We start from the raw sequence: 21280 nt of genomic DNA, 5'->3' as shown, positions 1-21280 counted from the left end.
TACTCGAGGCATTACTGGAATGAAAATTTTTATTGAATTTATTCATTTAATATATTCATGTTGTTTTCATAAAAAAAAAAATTTAAAAAAAAAAAAAATCTCCATTCAGCTGACTTCCTTGGAGCTGCAGTATGTTTCTCCAAAATTACTGATGTGCCGCGACCTCGAACTGGCTGTCCCTGGAACCTATGACCCCAACCAGCCCATTATTCGCATCCAGTCCATTGCACCGTCCCTCCAGGTCATCACTTCTAAGCAGCGACCACGAAAACTCACTATTATGGGTAAGAATTATTCTGTCCAAACTCTCAACCAATGGGGTTAGGAAATCAGGTTTTCAACACAAATACACCCAAAAAATCTTTAAAACAATAATAAATTGTTTCCACCAACACTAAGTAAAACGTAGTTCTCTGATTAATTTTCTTTTTGTTTAATAGTAATTAAACTGAACAATAAATTAACGTAAGTACAGCACTATGTTGGGCATGATCGTTTTCAACTGTAGACCATATGTGACATTTGTAACACATTTGGCTACTAATGCAGTAGGCTATAGAATAGTGTGTGTATAGTGTGTGTATTTTCTCACAAACTCAAATTTCGGATGTCGATCACAACTTCTTGGCAAAAATAAAAATAATGACGAACTAGTGGAGAGTGGGTGTGGGGTCTTGGGTAGATGAGAGACGTGGGACCTTGAATTTGGAGCAGTGTTGTTTTCGTCAACGATGGCGATAACGAAAATATTTTGTCAACGAACAATATTTTCATGATGATAACGAGATAAAAACGTGTTTTGTGGAACTAAAACATAATGAGTTGCATGCCAGTTTTCGTCTGATGAGACGAAAATGCGCCATAGTTTCTGTCACATGTACACAATGTGTGACATTTCATGTGTAGTTAGCCTGCATTGTAGCATTGTCTGGTTTTGTCACGTTTTACATGCTGCCCCTTCCCCCAACTCACCAGTGTCATCTCCAGTCACTCCAGCTTGCACACACACGGTAAGATTTGTTTTCTTAACTTGCCCAGACAGAATATACAATGTTGCTTTAGCCTTTAAAGGTCTGTGCTGAGTGATCATGATCGGTGCTATGTAACTCATAGCATTAGCATAGCATTTGTGTTAGCATCAGGCTAATGCTAATGCCGACCGTCCTCCTAAACTCTTTTTTTTCCTTTTCCTTACATACATTTCTTGGCATTCAAGTGGGTATTATTCATTGAAAATAATATATGGGTTTCCTGCTGAGTGTGTATTATCACCAAGTTGGCGTTGTCTTTGTCAACAATACAATATGTGCTCGTCTGTCAATGTTAATTTGAAATAGTTGGAAACCATTATTTATTTATTTACTGATGGAGTACATTTTTAAAATTTTACAGACGAAAACATTTTTAGTAAACGTCGACTAAAACTAGACGAAATTAGTCTTGAGTTTTCGTGAACAAAAACTAGACAAAGACAAACACATTTTGAGATGGCTAAAATATGACAAAGACTAATAAGTATTATTGTCCAAAAGACTAAGACTAGGACGAAAATTAAAAGGGCTGCCAAAACCAACACTGATTTGGACGTTGGAGCTCAGTCTTCGTGACGTACAAAAGTTAGTTAGTTAGTTAGTTAATACGAAACCACTCAATTCAACCTTGTGGACCTTCCTATTTGTCAACAATGCCATATTTTAGGTAAAATAGGACAAAATCCCATAATATGGAGTCTTTAATATAAATAATATTCAAAGATGTCATAATATTACTTCAAAACTGCCTGAGCATGGTGTTAAGATGACTGTATTTGGACTGGAATTTCTGTTTTCATGATGACATCCTGAAGGAAAACTTTCAAATTTGAACAAATTCGAGGGTCAACAACAATTGTATAAAAGTTGTTCGACCTATGTTCCATGACCAACAAGGAATCTTCCTGACAACAATTTTCGACGGTTATTTGAAGGAATGAAAAAATAACAATGCCATTTCTCAGTTGCTATGCCATGTCGTATGAAATATACCACTGAAAGGACTTAAAAAATGCCATGCTACTGTAAAGTCACCTTGTCTGGCAGCCAAATCATGATGCTATTAATCACAAATGGTTCACTTTACCGCCCACTTTCTACTGGGCAGTGTCATACCTTGTTCTCGTGTTTCACTATCAGTGATACACAACATGGGCTGTAAAAGATGAAAGGCAATAAATCAACTGACCTCTGGAGCAAGACATCAGATTAGGACCTGTCACCTACTACGGGCTGCCTAGATTTACTGTCAGACCTCTTTGGCAATGGGAAACACATTGCATTGCATGGCTGCTCTTGAGGCGCAAACAACAACCATACAAATCTGCTCTGTCACCTGATGCCATTGACAGCTGAGTGCAAATTATATGTACAATTAGGGAGACCATAATAATGGAGTCACAATTGAAACTGCAAACTCACGAGGATCACAGTGGTCCTTCATTTTTGTCTGGTAATTTGAACCATATGGACCTAAGTATTTGGACACCACAGCATTTTTCTGTAGGTTATGCACATATTCATGCAGTTGTTTATTGATGTTGTAAATGTCCAATTTGTGTTTTGTGGCTCCCTCTGCAGGCAGCAACGGCCATGAATTCATGTTCCTGTTAAAGGGACATGAGGATCTCAGGCAGGATGAGAGAGTCATGCAGTTATTTGGCCTGGTCAACACGTTGCTGGCAAACGACCCTGCATCCTTGCGCAAGAACCTCAGGTAATCTCTCTGCTGTGTATGCATGTACAATAACATCTCTGTTGAAAATCTTAAATTTAAATACTGACAGAGTCAGAGTATTAATTATTTTTGTACTACCTGTGTTACATCCAACAGCATCCAGCGCTACGCAGTGATCCCCTTGTCCACAAACTCTGGGCTGATCGGCTGGGTTCCTCATTGTGACACTCTGCATGCCCTTATTAGAGACTACAGAGAAAAGAAAAAGATTCTGCTCAACATTGAACATCGTATCATGCTCAGGGTATGTAACCATACAAATCGTATTTCTGCAAAACCGGAAGCAAAGAAGTCAGTGAAAGCTGCTAGAAGGGGTTACAAGCTGATGTTGGCATTTTCTTAAAGTTACCTTGTAGACTGCGCTATAACATCCTAAGCGCATAATGCCTATTGAAACAGTAATGTATGATAGTTTAGTCTTTTTTTTATTCCACTGGCCACAGTAAAATGGCAACGAAGTGTAGGGGCATTACTGATGTTTGAACGACAAAGTGGGTTGAGATTTGTTTGTCACAATGGCCCCTATCTCCTATACACATTATTTGAGACTAACACCAACATTGAGGTGCTAACACGTAAATTCTTTAATTTATTACAATGCAGATGTATAAGCAAACACATGGCCTTCGCTGTTTCTACCATCTGTAGTTGTAAGCTGTCAGTTTCTAGATTACACATCAACTGTTAGACAATACATTTCAAATAGATTTATCAAAACACATGACATTTGCATTCATTTGTTCTCTGATTAGCACTGTTCTGTTGGAAATGAAGATGCATCTGGGCTCCTTAATTGCCTCATGCTAATTAAATGTAAATGCACCAGACGTGCCCAATTAGGCAAAGTAAATCAAGCAAACAAATAGCTTCAATATAAATTCAGATTTTTTAAAAATGTAATTTTAAAAAGGAGTTGAAAGCTCTCTTACCATTGTACAACAATCCCAGTCGTGATCAACTAATACAGTGGTGTCCAAACTATTCCTCAAAGGGTCACAGTGGGTGCATGTTTTCAATCCAACCGCTCAAGCGGACCTTTTCACCTATCTATTGTCTTACAAGTGTAATCAGTAATTGGAGTTATCTGCTGCTTGTTACAACCAACGTTGGAAAAAACCCTGCACCTACTAAAGGGCAAATGAAGACTTCAATTCTTTAGCGTTTTACTCAGTTAAATTGTGTCATATGTCTGTGTCAAAACTCATATTACCAAAAAAAAAAAATCTATGGACCGCATAGTTTTTTAGTTACTGCTGTAGCATCATTAACACCAACACCTTAGCAACGAGGGACGCGCCTCGCTGCCGGCCACTACCCGATGACGTAATTTCCAGAAGAACTTGCTCGCACTCCAATACGGAAGTACTGTATATCCTCACCATGTATTGCAAAGATTTTCTGTGTTAGGGTGCACTGGGAATTAGACCCGAAGGCAAACAAGGGAGAAGTCTGTAATTATTTACAAGGATTATTGTCAGGAGCGCACAGGGGGTCGCATCAGCGCACGTGCATGTCGGGTGGTGACTGGTAAGCGTAGACGTGAAATCAGGCAACGGTATAGGTCAAGGAGCAGGCATGGGGAATCCTTGGACAGAACAAAGGTCAGGTTAGCCGGGTGTGTAAATGTCGTTTATAGTATTTTAGTATATTTATAATACTTAAAGGTTAATAAACACTGATATGAACGTTTTCTACCAGGTACGAGAGCTAACTCCAGCGTGTTTAGTGTGTCTAAGCGGTGGTAAAACATTTGTTTTTTTCTCTCTCGCAACTGTCTGTGTTGAGAAACAGAGTGTGTGTATAATGACAACTTGATAGGAGTCGCACACGTGTGCTTTTTATGGAAAATAATTCAATTATTTTTGTTGTCATGGTAATAATGTTGAGCTGTGGGTTTAGGCTCACCTAACCAACCAACAAAGGACTGCATTTATTTTATTTTATTTTGAATATATATTCATTTATTTATTTATTTATTTATTTATTTTAAACCTAGATATCTCAAAGTAACACATTTTACAGCTGTAATAGCATTACCGTGAAACTGTGATATTTTGGTTTAAGGTTATCTTACCATCAGAATATCATACAGACACATGCCTAGTCGCATGTGGGAGTCTTATCCCAGTTTATTCACATTTCACATGATAAAGACTTCCTGGTCGTTTTAGCGTGTGTATGATCCAGACCCACTTTCTCTGTCCGAACTTTTTTCAAACAATTCTGTAAGGAGTCGCCTAATCAATCATTGTAATCCATCTAAGACTATAAAATCTCATCTGGAACATTAACTGCACTCATGTCTCACTCACTCCATTTATTAACCTTCTGTAAGGTCTTCTTTGAGTTCTCTTTCCTGCCTGCTCCATCCTCATCTTTTTTTCTGCCAGTGTGCTTACTGTATTACCTCTCGACATGGCCAAACCATTCCAATTCTCTAATTTTGTCCCCAAATTACCTGACATTGGCTCTCTCGCTCTCTCTCTCTCTCGCTTTCGCTCTCTCTCTCGCTCTGTCTCTCTCTCTCTCTCTCTCTCTCTCTCTCTCTCTCTCTCTCTCACATCCTGTTTTGCTTTTTTCATACACAGGTCTTCATAACTTTTATTTCTGGCCTAGCATATTTTAAGAGATTCAAAATTCAAGAGTATTTTTTTGGGTTGTCTTTGACTAAGATTATTAATTAAAGCAATTTGGCAGTGTAATGTTTGTATCTCTCATTTTCAATAACTGTCCAAAGGAACACACAACAATCAAGATAAAAATAAAAAAAGAATATTAGATTGTTCTCAATGTTTATGTATTTGTTTTTTCTCGTGTTTTGGTCTTGGAGGATGCTGACATTAAATGTGTTGGTTTGGTTTGATATGTTACATTGTCTTCTACTTTACACGGGGTCCTTACTAAATATTCATGTGACGGGCTGCTTTTCTTCCAGATGGCACCTGACTATGACCACCTGACACTGATGGAGAAAGTGGAGGTGTTCGAGCATGCTGTTAACAACACTGCTGGTGATGACCTGGCGAAGCTCTTGTGGCTAAAAAGCCCCAGTTCTGAGGTGAATGCTTCTTTATTCGAAGCACTCGCAATTGGCAAGGATGAATGAGTGTACATTACCTTTCCAGAGATCGACCTCACAGTTGAAGGTTACAATACTTGGCAAAGAAAGCCATCTTAAATTTTACACAAGTCGAAAAACAAGAGAGGAATATATATTTGGGGGAACCATACCTTACTTCATTCCTGCAATTTTCAATAAAGTCTGTCTACCATATTGGAATGTGGTGAACTGGAGATAAAGCAAACAAACACCAAAAGATTTAGATCTATATTTCGTGTCCTTATTTCGTGTAAACATTTTAAAACTCTAGAATTTCTTCTTCAGGTGTGGTTTGACAGGAGGACAAATTATACCCGCTCTCTGGCTGTGATGTCAATGGTCGGCTACATCCTGGGACTTGGCGACAGGTCGACTCATCAACAATATGAAAGCTACCATTGCGTAACATTGTTTCATCATTATTGATGAGAGGATTATTCCTATATTCTCCACAGGCATCCTTCTAATTTGATGTTGGATCGATTAAGTGGAAAGATCCTCCATATTGACTTTGGGGATTGTTTTGAAGTAAGAGGAAATTATTCTTTAAACATGAGTACGTTATATGTTTATTTGGACAACGATTAAGCATTATTATGTCATTGACCAGGTTGCCATGACTAGGGAAAAATTCCCTGAAAAGATCCCATTCAGATTGACGAGGATGCTGACAAACGCCATGGAGGTAACTCGCACTATCTGTCATGTGTTGACATCAAGATTTCTATTTCATACTGGATTTAACCAGAATTAATATAGGTGAATACTACAATCTTGCACAAGGTCTGTTGTCGGCACCAGTTAAATGTGTGTGTCTGACTGTGTACAAGGTGACTGGCTTGGATGGTAACTACCGGATCACGTGCCACACGGTGATGGAAGTACTAAGGGAGCACAGGGACAGTGTTATGGCTGTGCTGGAAGCCTTTGTCTACGACCCACTGCTCAACTGGAGACTAATGGACAGTAAGGAAACATTCAGGAGCATTTAAAGTAATCCTCTGTGTTTTAAGAAAACCTTTTCAGCACTTACCCATGAAGACCAAAATTTTGTTAAAGGGGACAAAACCCACTAGTTTAAATTACTTTTATGTGAAGGACTCAAAGTATTTTAAGTATGGAAAGGGTCCATTTCTTCTGGTAATGTATGAAATCAGATTTGTGTCAGCAAACCCTGCTAAATTGCTAAAAATTTTGCTCTCTACAATTAGCATATAATTATAAAATTAAAAATGTCCGAGAAAAAACTGACATTATTTGTTCATTGAAGTTAGTCTCTTGTGGTCGCCTTGTATGGCATCAGAAGATTCCATATGTATCGGGTGAACAGTAGGTGGGACTATACAGTTATGAAAGATACAAACTAAAGGTAGTCCCCGGGTTACGAACAAGTTCCGTTCCTACGCTGGCGACATAACCCAAATTTCCGGTCGGAATTAACCATCTAAGTACCCCTAAATACCACTTAAATCTCAAAATAACAATCCAAAAATATTTGTTAAAGGTCATATTAATAAATACCGTAAAAAATAAGAAACTGCGAGGTACGTTGTGTTAAATGCTGTTAAATTGAAGGGATTTTGGCTTTACCTGCGAGTGAGTCGCCTTGCTGAGAGAAAAGGGCACTGTAGAAAGAGTACGGAGATGAGAGAGGTGGGATATTATGGCCGCCCAGGTCCCTAGTGTCGGCTCTCTTAACGCGAGCCCGCTGTCCACCCACAAAAAAACGGACCAGGACTAGCAAGAGTCGGCGCCAGCGCCGGGGGACAAGCAACAGTAGCAGCAGCATGAGAACAAGAAACTAGCAGATCTCCCGGCTGAAAGGAACTGCAGGACAGCGGAGACGGGCGCTGCTGGGGGAGGAGGGGGATCCTGACACGAAGAACAGGAACTGTTTATGCGACCTAAAAAAAAAACCAAAAAAAACGACTAGAAACAAAAATGACGGATGAGACTCCGGCGTTGTAAAGTCGAAATCACGTCAGTCTGATTGTCATAACCTGGGTACTACCTGTAGTAGGTGCATAATAACTTTTGACGGGCACTGGAAATTTACTTTACCAATGAGGACGCTCTTGACATCAAACCCGCCCACTCGTTATCTTTGTGTCAAATATTACAATGGCAAAACCCATGAACGCCCAGCCCCTTTTCTATAAATGAACTTTTCCATCTATTATCAAGTTCGTGCCAAGAACAGATCAGCCTTAAAAAAACAGATGTTTATGCAATATTAAACTTATGTAAAGTTATGTAGAAATGATTGGTCATTGTAATGCACTGTGATCTTTAAACATACGGTTTGCTGTAAATTAGGCTCTTAATTAAAAGTTTGACAAACTATGTAGTTAAGAGCTGAAAAGGGAAAACTCATTAAAGTACCAAGTACCAACTGGCTTTTAGTTTTTGCTCTTTGATTAAAATTGTTTGCTAATACAGAATATCATCACTTTCCATTAAGATAGGGAGGGGAAAAGAGAATACAGAGATCCATCGCCAATTTGCGCTTCAAAATTTGCGGTTTCAGTTATTTGCTGATTTTTGAGGTACTGTATAAGGCTCCCTTGACACCTGTGCATTTTCATTGAAGTGCAGTTTTTTCATCATTATAATCATTGTCAGTCAGGGAAGGAGCTGGATTCTGTTCTTTTATTTTAAAATCTTAGGATATATGCCTGTATACATGCATAAAGCACTGTTTTCTCTCTCTCACTGTATATATATGTATACATACAGTATCATTTATGTCATAATTGTTACATTTGCAGTGCTTAAAAAACATTTGTAAAAATATTTATACGGTAATAGGTTTTTGTTTTGTTTTGTTTTTTGTTTAATATACAGTGGTACCTCGATATAAGATCTTTTCGACATCCGACTTAAATTTGACTTGACATTTGTTTCTACATCCGACGACATGCTCGAAATACGACTATTTATGACAGTACCGCAGTTTCTTTGTTATCCCGCAAGACGGACACACAGCGGAATTTCTGGTGAGAGAAATCAACATGGGAATGTCAGTGCAGCTGGTGAAAAAAAGGAAAAAGGTGACGCTTAATATTAAAATGAAGATGGAAATGATTAAAAAAAATAATAAAATGAGCGTGGTGTGCGCGTCCGTGAACTAGCTCGAATATACGGCCGGCATTTATTTCAGAACATGAAAGTGAAAGTAAAAAATCCTCTCACTCTTTCACGTCAGCCACGCTGTGCATTCAGGTACACCGCACAAAACATACCTGACACATTAGAACCCCAGTTATTATTATTATTACTAATATTACATTATTATTCTGATTTTTATTCATCATTTATTTGTTTTGCTCTGTGTAGTTGCTATTTGCAATAGTTTCGGGCTGTCGAACGAATTAATGGAATTATAATATATTCCTATGGGAAAATCCTCCTCGACATACGACCATTTCAACTTACAAACAAGGTCTTGGAACGAATTAACTTCGTATGTAGAGGTACGACTGTACTTAGGAGAAAAAAGGGAAAAATCATGTCTTATATGTATCTCTTTTCAATGCTTTTAAATCTGAATAAGTACACCAAAAAACCCCACTTGTTTTTAGTATAGGCTACTCTTCTACTACTACTCTAACTTAACAAGGGATCACAGTATTTTTTTGTTGTTGTTGTTTTTAATACAACCAAACTGAATGCATTGGACCAAAAAAAAACGAAAAGATTTAGTCGTCATCTCAAACAAACTTGACCTGTGTTTTGTCGTCCCCCCCCCCGCCAGCTAACACAAAAGGCAACAAGCGCTCGCGCACTAGAACGGACTCGTACACGGCGGGTCAGTCTGTAGGTGAGTAGTACTATTGTTTGATATTTTGCTAAAGTGCCCCCCACTGACAGTGTTCTGTCCTCTGACACAGAGGCCCTTGAGGGAATAGAAATAGGTGAGACTACGCACAAGAAACCAGGGACCACAGTGCCTGAATCCATTCACTCTTTCAGTAAGTTGTCTTTTTACACATTATTTTGTATGTGTGCTGTTGTTTCCACTTTTGAACAAACCCACACTTTTGCCCACTCCCCAATGTAATACACTGTGATTGACTTCCAAGTGTCTTGAATTTTCTAGTCAGCAACCCTTTGTGTGTTTCAGTCGGAGATGGCTTGGTGCAACCCGAAGCCCTCAACAAGAAAGCCATTCAAATTATCAACAGAGTACGAGATAAGCTTACAGGTAATTCTGCAACCTTTAAAACCGTAACCCTAGCATTCTACATGGTAAATATGACATTTTGTCCCGTTTCCTCTGGCCACAACGGCACATCATGGTATAGTTTCCATCGCTAAAGATTTGATAGTGTTAGTGGTTATCTTTGATTTAACTCTTCAAATGATATCTGTCCCTAAATGACACCGTAGTCTATTCATATCACATTGTGATTTATGCATTCGCTAATGTTAGGTTTATCCCTACCAACTATGCCTAGAAATGCAGACTGGGAGGTCAGTATGGTCTTTTGACAGAAACTGGCAGCACATGTTCAGCTCAAAATGCTCAGCTTTGCTCTGAACACAGCTACCCGCTTCTACTCTTTTATATGACAAAAACAGGCAGGAAACAAATTAACATTGAATATGTTCACTTGTGATTGGGGAGGTCTATAGATTACTTATGGTACTCATACATGTTTACTGAGAACTATCCTCAGTCCTTGAATAATAAAACAGTGATTCCTCATCTGGACTTCCAAGCTTCTGTCTCATCACACAATGTCCACATTCAATCCCTTTTTTGTGGTTCACACGAGGTTTGATGAGATTATAACTTTGTACTGAGTCCAGCCCTTATCTTAAACAAGAGGACTGAGCCACACGCAAAATCATCACATTGCAGCAATATCAAAATTTAACAATATAAGTAACATCAAATCAAAACAGCATAAATTAGTAAACCCGTTTTTACAATATTTCGAACAGATGAAGGGCTCTCTTTGCTATCCTTAAAAAGACATTTATCTCCCGTTTGTAAAGCAATGGTCATTTTTTTGCAACTAGCTGTTGCATTTCACGTGTTTATTCAAAACCAAACAGAACGTACAGCTGGTCAAAGTGTAGGGTGAAAAAGCAAATAAATTGGTGAAAGAGCGGAATTTAACGCAGCACGAATTTGATAGATTTGACATACTAACTGATTTTAGAATTTACACAAACAAGGTTCCAAGTAAATTTTAAACTCTTTTCATAGCTTAATTTAAAATGAGCAAGTTAGATTATTGAATGAGATAATATTTTTATTAACAAAATGAACAATTTTAATAAAGTTTTAATATTCTCGGTGCTGGGTTTGCAGCAGATTTCCACCCTATTTTCATTTTGTTTACTTGCCATGATTTGGAGTTTTGATGTTGTCTATCGCACTGAAAGATAACCAAAGCCAGTTTGGAAGCAAAGTCTTTGAGGCGATTTTTAAATGAGCAGAAATAGTTGCTTTCCCAAAATATGATCTTATAAAATAACAAAGTAGAAACTTAAGCTCTTGTTGCACAATGTTGTCATTTGCCATTCCTGTTAATGAACTGGATTGCTTCCTAATTTATGGGTACCTCCAAGATTAAGTTTGCCATTTTGCTAAGTTGTGATAGCTTCCAAATGTACCAATTACAGTAGTAGGAGATGGTCAACAGAGAATCATTATTTCCGGCAGACAACAGCAGCAGAAACAATTAAACAACATTGTTCTTTTTTCCAGAGTGCTTATCTTGTGTAAGAGTCCCAGGACTCGAAGATGTTACCATATTTCCTCCGTAGTTGGCTTTTATTTAGAACTTGTTGTTACTTTTCTGTACTTACCTGTTGCTGAATTTATTGAATTCTTGCTGTCGCGCTTTTTCGACACAGCTTACACAGCATTGCAATTAGTGTCGCACCGATACCATTTTTTGGGCCCGATACTGATACAGATACCTGGCTGTGCAGTATCGGCCGATACCGATACCATTCCGATACCACTCTGTTAGCAATATATATATATATATATATATATATATATATATATATATATATATATATGCAACGATACAGTTAAGTCACGGTTCGGTACGATTTTTGATACAATTCAATACATTTAATGCTCTGAAACAGAAAATACAACTGTTATTATTATTATGTATTTTTTTATTTGCTAACAAGCCAAAAATAACAGTGCCATCATATAAACAAGCATTTTAGTGCATAATATTTATGTGCTTACTTCTTACTGATCTGAAGAAATTTTGTATATAAGTGCTGAGAACAATCTTTACTGTTTGTAAAGTGGGGCACACTGTTGATTGCTGCAGCTCTCTTAGCAGCTATATTTACCATATAAACAAAACATCCTATTTGTGGTCCGAGTCCATCTGTAACATATACTGAATTAACAGTATTTTCAGCATTATCTATAGTCACTGGTATGGATTGATTTGGCCTGCTTAACTTCCATTCAGTCATGGCGCTTTCTATTTCATCAATGTAGTATATGGACTACGCGTGGCTCTGGGCTCACGCAGCTAATGGCATGGGATCTAATGTAACACATCTAGGTTGCTATTTGATGATATCTAGTGTGCGAGGTGCGCCGCTCGAGTGTTTTCTGGTCACAGAAGTCGCTTCTGCTCATTACTGCACAACACCAGCATATGATAATCGACTTTCATAAACAGGACGAGTTTGAAGTACGGCGCTCTTAATTTGCCACTCATTCTTCATCATGAAACCATGAGTTTGCTTAGTCTCCCACGGTCTTAACCTTTCTAATCCCATTGGCGCTACAACAGTTAGCGTTAGCTAACGCATGCTAATCGTTTGTGAATACCATGTTAGATGAGCAGTGTAACATCGCATACATCCGTAGTATTGAAGACGAAGGTGTAAATTTAGTTTGTTAATTTCGGGACAAAGACATACATATGTAATGCGTTGGGAAGTTACCTCACATGGGGAGGACAGTATATTTGTGTTCAATTGATGCCAGTAGATGGTATCGGCGCCCTAAATGTTGGTACTCGTCGATACCGATACCACCAATTCGGGCCGGATCGGCGCCCCCTACCGATACTGGTATCGGTGCAACTTTAATTGCAATCACACCTATGCACTTTGCACGGAATTTTTTTGGGCTGGTTGGACATTTAACACTGCCTTGCCTCAACAATTCTCAATGCTCTGTTCAAATTTTTTTGTTTGTTGCCTCCTCCTACAACTGTACCATCTAGCATGTATAATACCATTCAGCAAATGGCATTGTACATTAAATTGAATGCTTGAGATGCATTTTGATGAGTTTTTGTTCCCTCCAGGTCGAGACTTTTCTCATGACGAGACTCTCGACGTGCCAACACAAGTGGAACTGCTAATAAAGCAGGCCACATCCCATGAGAACCTGTGCCAATGCTACATTGGATGGTCAGTACAACTGTTTGTTACTGCTCCTGCTCATTTTTGTATTTTATTTCATTTTTTCGCTTATAAACACAATTAGCAGAGTTGTTGACATGAATGACATGTCAACTACAGGTAGTCCCTGGGTTACGAACAAGTTCCTACGCTGGTGTCGTAACTCGAATTTCCTCGTAAGTCGAATTTAACCCTTTAAGTAAAGGGAAAACTCATTAAAAAGAAAATTAAAGATTTTTGAGGGAAATATAATGTAACGGTTGCAAAGTGAAAGCTTGGCAGTGAAAATAACACAGGAACCTTAACGCTTGTTACCTCCTTTTGTATTCCTCTTTCCGCCACCACACCAATGCAAAACAAACAACAACTATATACCCTGGTGGCTATGCAGTCCACCAATCGGAGTGACGCGGTGCCACACCATTACACCAATAAGAGCCCCGCGGTGGCGCATAAATTACAGTGCCGATGACAGGCCCAGTGACGCTACAATATTTGATATGGTTTTTGTAGAAGGACAAAAATGACACAAATATTCTTAACGTTTTCCAATGTTGTAAAAATATGTAGAATTAATATTAAATTTCAACATTTCTGTCAACGAAGATTTGCGTGATTTCCTGCGAAACACGTTTCTATCAGCAGGACGGGATGCTATGGTGTTATATTGCTGCCGCTATTCTGAGCGCGCGCAATAATTGATTTTAGTGAAAATAAACATTAAATCATGAAGGCTCATTATGTATTTTTAGCCGACTTAGTCATTTTCATGGTAGGCTAATATAGCTAATACGGCATGTGTTGCATTCATTATTAGGTTTATTTAGGGGTTTTATTTTTTTGCGGCTCCAGACATTTTTTTTTTTTTTTTTTAGAGGTTAGATTTTGTGCCCGAACCCGAACCCGACCCGACCCGACATTCGGGTCGGGTCTGGCCCACAATTTAAGCATTCACGTTCGGGTCAGTTCGGGTCGGGCCGCCATGCCGGACTAATAAATTATTTTAAAAAAATAAATAAATAAAAAATAAAAAATGGAGAGCAGGCTCTCTGTATTGAGCTTCTGCTTGTGCGTGTGCACGAACGCCGTGGCGCCGGCCGCTTTTTATTCTTGTCCTCCCGCTGTACCATTTGCGCACGGCCGAGGCGCCGCCCTCATTTTCATTTCCTTGTCAGAGAGGCGCGTCCATGTGAGAACAATATCCCACACACTCAGAAATATGTTTAACAAACTTTCCCAGCGTTATTTCGTTGTGTGAATGCTTTGATAATTCTCAAAAAAATATGTAGATTATTTAAACATTAAGAAAACTTGCGTTTTTTTCTGCCAACTCGAAGAAATGAAAATAAATTGCTGCTGCTGCGTTTTTTCCGCGTCACTCAATAAAAAAATAAATTAAAAAAAAAAAAATGGAGAGCAGGCTCTCTGTATTGCGCTTTTGCTTGTGCGTGTGCACGAACGCCGTGGCGCCGGCCGCTTTTTATTCTTGTCCTCCCGCTGTACCATTTGCGCACGGCCGAGGCGCCGCCCTCATTTTCATTTCCTTGTCAGAGAGGCGCGTCCATGTGAGAACAATATCCCACACACTCAGAAATATGTTTAACAAACTTTCCCAGCGTTATTTCGTTGTGTGAATGCTTTGATAATTCTCAAAAAAATATGTAGATTATTTAAACATTAAGAAAACTTGCGTTTTTTTCTGCCAACTCGAAGAAATGAAAATAAATTGCTGCTGCTGCGTTTTTTCCGCGTCACTCAAAAAAAAAAAAAAAAAAAAAATCGGGTTTTTCGGGCTCGGGCCTGCAAATCTAGTTAAGTGATCGAGCTCGGGCCGGGTCGGGCCTCAATACCAGCGGGCCGTGTCGGATCGGGCTGGATTTTTTAGGCCCAAACTCGGCTCTAGTTTTTTTTTGTCCAATATGGCACTTTCAACATTTTGGGTTGCTGACCCCTGGACTAGATGGACGTTTGAACACCAATTGTTTTGTGTCAAGTGTTCTATGTTAAAATGCGTGTTGTTTTGAACAAAAGTGTACATACAGTATGTTTGTTACAGCTTTACAAATTGTCAAAAGTGAAGGAAGTCAAAAGCTTCAAAAACCACAATTGCCTTGTTTGCTGTTTGTCAAGATGAACAACTTTACGTTTAGTGAGGACAGAACGCGTCATACAAAGTAAAGTAAAAAATAAAATACTGTGAGGTACAAGAAGGTACGTTTACGCGACTAAAAAAACAGAGACAAAATGGCAGACAAGACTCCGGCGTCGTAAAGTCGAAATCACGTAAGTCGAGTACGTCGTAACCCGGGGACTACCTGTATATTGATTAATGTAGATACCACACTAGGTAAACATAGACCGGTTTAAATACACACCCTCTTTTACCAAATAAAATTACATTTTAACAAATTTGAATATCTTACAAAAGTTCATTTCTGTTGTAAAAAACTTTACAACTTTTCAATGATTTTCCATTTTGGGGGGAAAGGTCTGGATTTAATGAAAAAAGTAAATACTTGAAATGAAATGATAAATGATCAAATAATTTGTGATTTCAGCATGTGTGGTTTTTCTAGATAAATTTTATAACTGATTTTTGTATGACTTATTCATAATGTTATTTCTCTCATTTTTAGGTGTCCATTTTGGTGAAGAATCTTTTTTCGGAAACCATTTTTAACACACATTCTGAAAGGAAACCACGGATAGAAAGACATGTAGTTCTTAAAAAATAAATGTTACAATGAGTTGAAATAATTTAATATTACAGCCCCTTTTAATGTTTTTGTTTTAATGAAATACGTAAAATTATTTTAACCTGTAGATCGCCATTGTTGTTGACTTTGCAGGGCAGTGACGTCACTTGGGTACGCTGCCGGACTTCTAATGTGTCACTCTTTAACCACATAAACATGTCGTCGGTTCTGCCGTTCGAATTTGAACTCGAGCGGAACATTAATGAGAAGGACAGCAAAAGCAAAATGAACAGGAAAGACGGGATCATCCAGACATCTAGAGCTGTCGTATGCTTTACAGATGAATAGTGTTCACAGTGAAACACAGCAGTTTATTTTTTTGCAGATGGCCCGTACATCACAGCACACAAAAACATTGATGCAGTTTGCCTCTAATGAGACGTCTCATGGCGTCTAATGACGTTTTACCTCATTTTTGTCACGTAAAAGCGCTGTCCAGATCAATGATCATCCTGCCGGTGTTCTCAGATTTATCAAACTTATCAGATGTTGCTACCAAAGCTTGCTTCCCTGTGAATAAGTGACACGGAAAACAAATAAATGTATTAAACTTGCTGGCTATTCTTATCATTTTCTGCCCAACAGATTATAATGACGCCTTTTATATTTTGCACATAGAGATCAAAGATTTGGTTGTGGTGTAAGGCAGAGAGAAAGGCGAGTGGACACAGGCGTTCAGATTCGTAGCTCAGACCGCGTCGTTTATTGGCATAAGCTTCGGCAACTCCTCCTTCACAACGTACAATTTAACATAAGTATCATACAGTGAAAATACAACAAAATTAATATTCATATCTCTCAAACAAAAGTGTTCACAAAAGAAAAGTGCTTCAATCTGTATTAATGAGGCCCTATTCTCACACAGTTAAACAAAAGAGAACTGGCATTCACAAATTCACAATCAAAATAGATATGCAAAATAAACATAACAATTACTCAGACTTTGGTCAAACTCTATTTAAACAATTTAGCAACTCGTTTAGCTCAACAAATACACTGGATGGCAGTATTTAGTCACAGTATACAAACTATGATGCTTGGAGCCATAAGCCAGCATCAGGTGTCTCAGCTTCTCAACATACAATTGAAGTTGAACATAAGGCACAATGTACCCGTACTAGGGAATAAAAGGAAAACTACAGTGTCAGTCAAGGGACAAAACGCACTCATTGGCTTGATCTCTAATTAATTTAGAACTCGCCATTGATACTATGTGGCGTATTAAAATCGTTACCTTGCATAGTTAGAGTGACACTGTGGAAGTACGGCAGTGATGCCATGTGACATTACCGCCCTGCGAAGTCAATAACAATTGTGCGCTACTAGCTAACTTTTTTATTTAAAATTTAACAAATTTGATCAAAACGAAAACATTAGGAGGGGTTTTAAGATCAAATTAGTATAACTCGTACTAACATTCATCTTTTAAGAACTACATGTCTTTCTATCCGTGGTTCCCTTTAACGTCTTGTTTTGGGGACCGATCTGTTTCATGCAATGTGCCAGCTTTCATCCCGCCACTCATATTGCTGGGCTAAAAATTTGATTGACAACTTTCGTTAGATTGACAGTTAGTGGGCCGGATGTTGCTAGCGCCTTTCTGTCTTGACCCATCGCATTATCACATGCAGCATTTTAATCTCCAAGCTAATGAAATATACTTGTTAATACTTTGTATCACGTGAAACTGATAAACACCCCTTAGTCCTACGTATGTAATCAAACGTTGGTAACACTTTACAATAATGGTCCCTTAATTAACATTAGTTAATGCATTTTTAGACAATAACTAATGTTTAAGTAACATTACAATAATTAATAGAATTGTTTATCTAACATTTATTAATATATTAATTAACATGAATTAATGCATTAGCTAATGCATTAGGTAATGCATAACCAGACAGTTACTAATGGTTTGGTAATATTAAAATATATATAAGCTTATATAGGGTTGGGGTTTAGGGTTAGGGTTTGTTAATTTAGCATTTATAATTTCTTAGTTAAGGGACATATGTACTACACTTTACAAAAAGGGTCCAAAAAGCATTCAGTAATGGTTAATAAAGGTTAAGGGGGGGGGGGGGGGGGGGGGCTCAAGCATTTATAATTTCTTAGTTAAGGGACACATGTGCTACACTGTACAATAAGAGTCCAAAAACAATCAGTAATGGTTAATTAAGGTTAAGTAATACTTAATAGGTACGTTCACATGAAATAGTACAATACTTAAGGTTAGGTGAGCAGCACCCAAGAAATCACAGAGCAATGTTTCTCATTTCAAAATAACATAATCACTTACTAGTACCAGTATACATTAATAACTTTTTTAACGCAATAATGTATATGTGAATTAATGTTAAGTAATGTATTAAATATATTATAACCTACCTCATAAGTATTACTTAACCTTAATTAACCATTACTGAATGTTTTTTGGGCCCTTATTGTCAAGTGTAACACACGTATTCCTTAACTAGGAAATTATAAATGCTTAAGTTCCCCCCTCTTAACCTTTATTAACCATTACTGAATGCTTTTTGGACCCTTATTGTAAAGTGTAGCACATGTGTCCCTTAACTAAGAAATTATAAATGCTAAGTTAACAAACGCTAACCCTAAACCCCCAACCCTAACCCTATATAGGCCTATACAGTGGGGCAAATAAGTATTTAGTCAACCACTAATTGTGGAAGTTCTCCCACTTGAAAATATTCGAGAGGCCTGTAATTGTCAACACGGGTAAACCTCAACCATTAGAGACAGAATGTGGGGAATTTTTTTTTTTTTTTAAATCACATTGTTTGATTTTTAAAGAATTTATTTCCAAATCATGGTGGAAAATAAGTATTTGGTCTATACCAAAAGTTCATCTCAATACTTTGTTATGTACCCTTTGTTGGCAATAACGGAGGCCAAATGTTTTCTGTAGCTCCTCACAAGCTTTTCACACACTGTTGCTGGTATTTTGGCCCACTCCTCCATGCAGATCTCCTCTAGAGCAGTGATGTTTTGGGGCTGTCGTTGGGCAACACGGACATTCAACTCCCTCCTCACCCTGTGGTGTCAAAATGATAACAAGAACGGGGAGCAAAAATCCCAGAACCCACACGGGGGGACCTAGTGAATGACCTACAGAGAGCTGGGACCACAGTAATAAAGGCTACTATCAGTAACACAATGTGCCGCCAGGGACTCAAATCCTGCACTGCCAGACGTGTCCCCCTGCTGAAGAAAGTTCACGTCCAGGCCCATCTGCGGTTCGCTAGAGAGCATTTGGATGATCCAGAAGAGGACTGGGAGAATGTTATGGTCAGACGAAACCAAAATAGAACTTTTTGGTAGAAACACAGGTTCTCTTGTTTGGAGGAAAAAGAATACTGAATTGCACCATACCCACTGTGAAGCATGGGGGTGGAAACATCATTCTTTGGGGCTGTTTTTCTGCAAAGGGACCAGGACGATTGATCTGTGTAAAGGAAAGAATGAACGGGGCCATGTATCGAGAGATTTTGAGTGAAAATCACCTTCCCTCAGCAAGGGCATTGAAGATGAGATGTGGCTGGGTCTTTCAGCATGACAATGATCCCAAACACACAGCCAGGGCAACAAAGGAGTGGCTTCATAAGAAGCATTTCAAGGTCCTGGAGTGGCCTAGCCAGTCTCCAGGTCTCAACCCCATAGAAAATCTGCGGAGGGAGTTGGAAGTCCGTGTTGCCCAACGACAGCCCCAAAACATCACTGCTCTAGAGGAGATCTACATGGAGAAATGGGCCAAAATACCAGCAACAGTGTGTGTAAAAGCTTGTGAAGAGTTACAGAAAACGTTTGGCCTCCGTTATTGCCAATAAAGGATACATAACAAAGTATTGAGATGAACTTTTGGTATTGAAAAATACTTATTTTCCACCATGATTTGCAAATAAATTATTTAAAAATCAAACAATGTCATTTTCTGGGGTTTTTTCCACATCCTTTCTCTCATTGTTGAGGTTTAACCATGTTGACAATTACAGGCCTTTCTAATATTTTCAAGTGGGAGAACTTCCACAATTAGTGGTTGACTAAATACTTATTTGCCCCACTGTATATATTTTTAATTTTAGCAAACTATTAGTTATGGTCTGGTTATGCATTAACTAATGCATAAATTAATGCATTAACTAATGTTAATTTATTAATAAATGTTAGATAAGCAATTATATTATTGTAATGTTACTTAAACATTGTTATTGTCTTAAAATGCATTAACTAATGCATTAACTCACGATAATTAATATATTAATAAATGTTTGATAAGGGATTAAATGAATTATTGTCATGTTACTTAAACATGAGTTATTGTCTAAAAATGTATTAAGTAATGTTAATTAAGGGACCCTTATTGTTACTTTACTTTAATATTAACATTTCCCCAAAAATATTGCTGGTAGCCCTTTTCGCGAAACTTAATCTGTGGCCAAATCGAATCTCCTTCAATCTTTGATGCAACATCACTTCGCCAATGGTTTTACAGCGGTTCTTTTGCTCTGAAGCTAATTTCATCCTCCCAGCCAAGTAATTGATTAAGTTAACTCTGTGTTGGTGTGGTTAACCTGCTAATTTGCCTACTTAGTAGAACGGCCTATCGACTGATTTTTAGGTACCAAGGTTAACTTGGTTGCTTTATTTTGCAGGTACTCCAGAGACTACAGTATATTTATAAAAGACAAAGGATGATTTCCCCCCCTCTAACAAACATTTTAACTATATTTATTGAATTGTCATACATGTTTATGAAGTTAACCGATTACAAATGATCAATTTTTAGCAGTCTTACTTTAAGCATATGCAGCTAGCCAGTCAGAGCGAGAAGCTAAATCGTCTTCACTCAGTCCTTCTCTCAAAAGTGTAGGCCATAATCCCAATTTTCACTTTTGAGCTTCTGTAAAATAACTTTTACACATCATAGAGTTGGCTGTCGATCTTTTTTTTTTCCCTCCCTCTATTGTGATCTTTTTCCATGGCTTGGTTTTGGGGGAAAGCTGCTAACAAGCAAGGTTTTTACCTGATTATCCTAATTTAAGTTGACTCACCGCGTGCCCTCCAGCAACAACATAACTCCTACCTAAGAGTTTTCTCCCTAGGCGATGTTGGCAGTCAGTGTAATTTTACTTTGCACGCTGGATGTTTCGTAGAGACCGGGCTGCCAGGCTTGTTGTCCAATATTGCTGTGATTTTTCAAGTAACATGGCAAACCTTTTACTAACTC

General features: G+C 38.2%; 1 protein-coding gene across 1 annotated transcript in view; it reads left to right on the top strand.

Moving 5' to 3' along the window:
- Nucleotides 1–17977, top strand: part of mtor (mechanistic target of rapamycin kinase) — a 133577-nt gene extending 115600 nt beyond the window's left edge. The window contains exons 46-58 of the mRNA XM_057824272.1: nucleotides 110–284; nucleotides 2613–2748; nucleotides 2866–3013; nucleotides 5705–5827; nucleotides 6155–6237; nucleotides 6325–6397; nucleotides 6480–6554; nucleotides 6700–6835; nucleotides 9624–9689; nucleotides 9760–9840; nucleotides 9993–10073; nucleotides 13177–13282; nucleotides 15910–17977. Coding sequence (XP_057680255.1) covers nucleotides 110–284; nucleotides 2613–2748; nucleotides 2866–3013; nucleotides 5705–5827; nucleotides 6155–6237; nucleotides 6325–6397; nucleotides 6480–6554; nucleotides 6700–6835; nucleotides 9624–9689; nucleotides 9760–9840; nucleotides 9993–10073; nucleotides 13177–13282; nucleotides 15910–15925 — 1299 coding nt within the window. The 3' untranslated portion in view covers nucleotides 15926–17977. The remainder of the gene's footprint in view (nucleotides 1–109; nucleotides 285–2612; nucleotides 2749–2865; nucleotides 3014–5704; nucleotides 5828–6154; nucleotides 6238–6324; nucleotides 6398–6479; nucleotides 6555–6699; nucleotides 6836–9623; nucleotides 9690–9759; nucleotides 9841–9992; nucleotides 10074–13176; nucleotides 13283–15909) is intronic.
- The last annotated feature ends 3303 nt before the right edge of the window (nucleotides 17978–21280 follow it).

The sequence above is a fragment of the Corythoichthys intestinalis genome, chromosome 2 (genome assembly GCF_030265065.1).
Source record: "Corythoichthys intestinalis isolate RoL2023-P3 chromosome 2, ASM3026506v1, whole genome shotgun sequence".
Lineage (NCBI taxonomy): Eukaryota > Metazoa > Chordata > Actinopteri > Syngnathiformes > Syngnathidae > Corythoichthys > Corythoichthys intestinalis.
The sequence above is the reverse complement of the archived record's forward strand: the minus strand, read 5'-3'. Positions and strand labels throughout refer to the sequence as shown.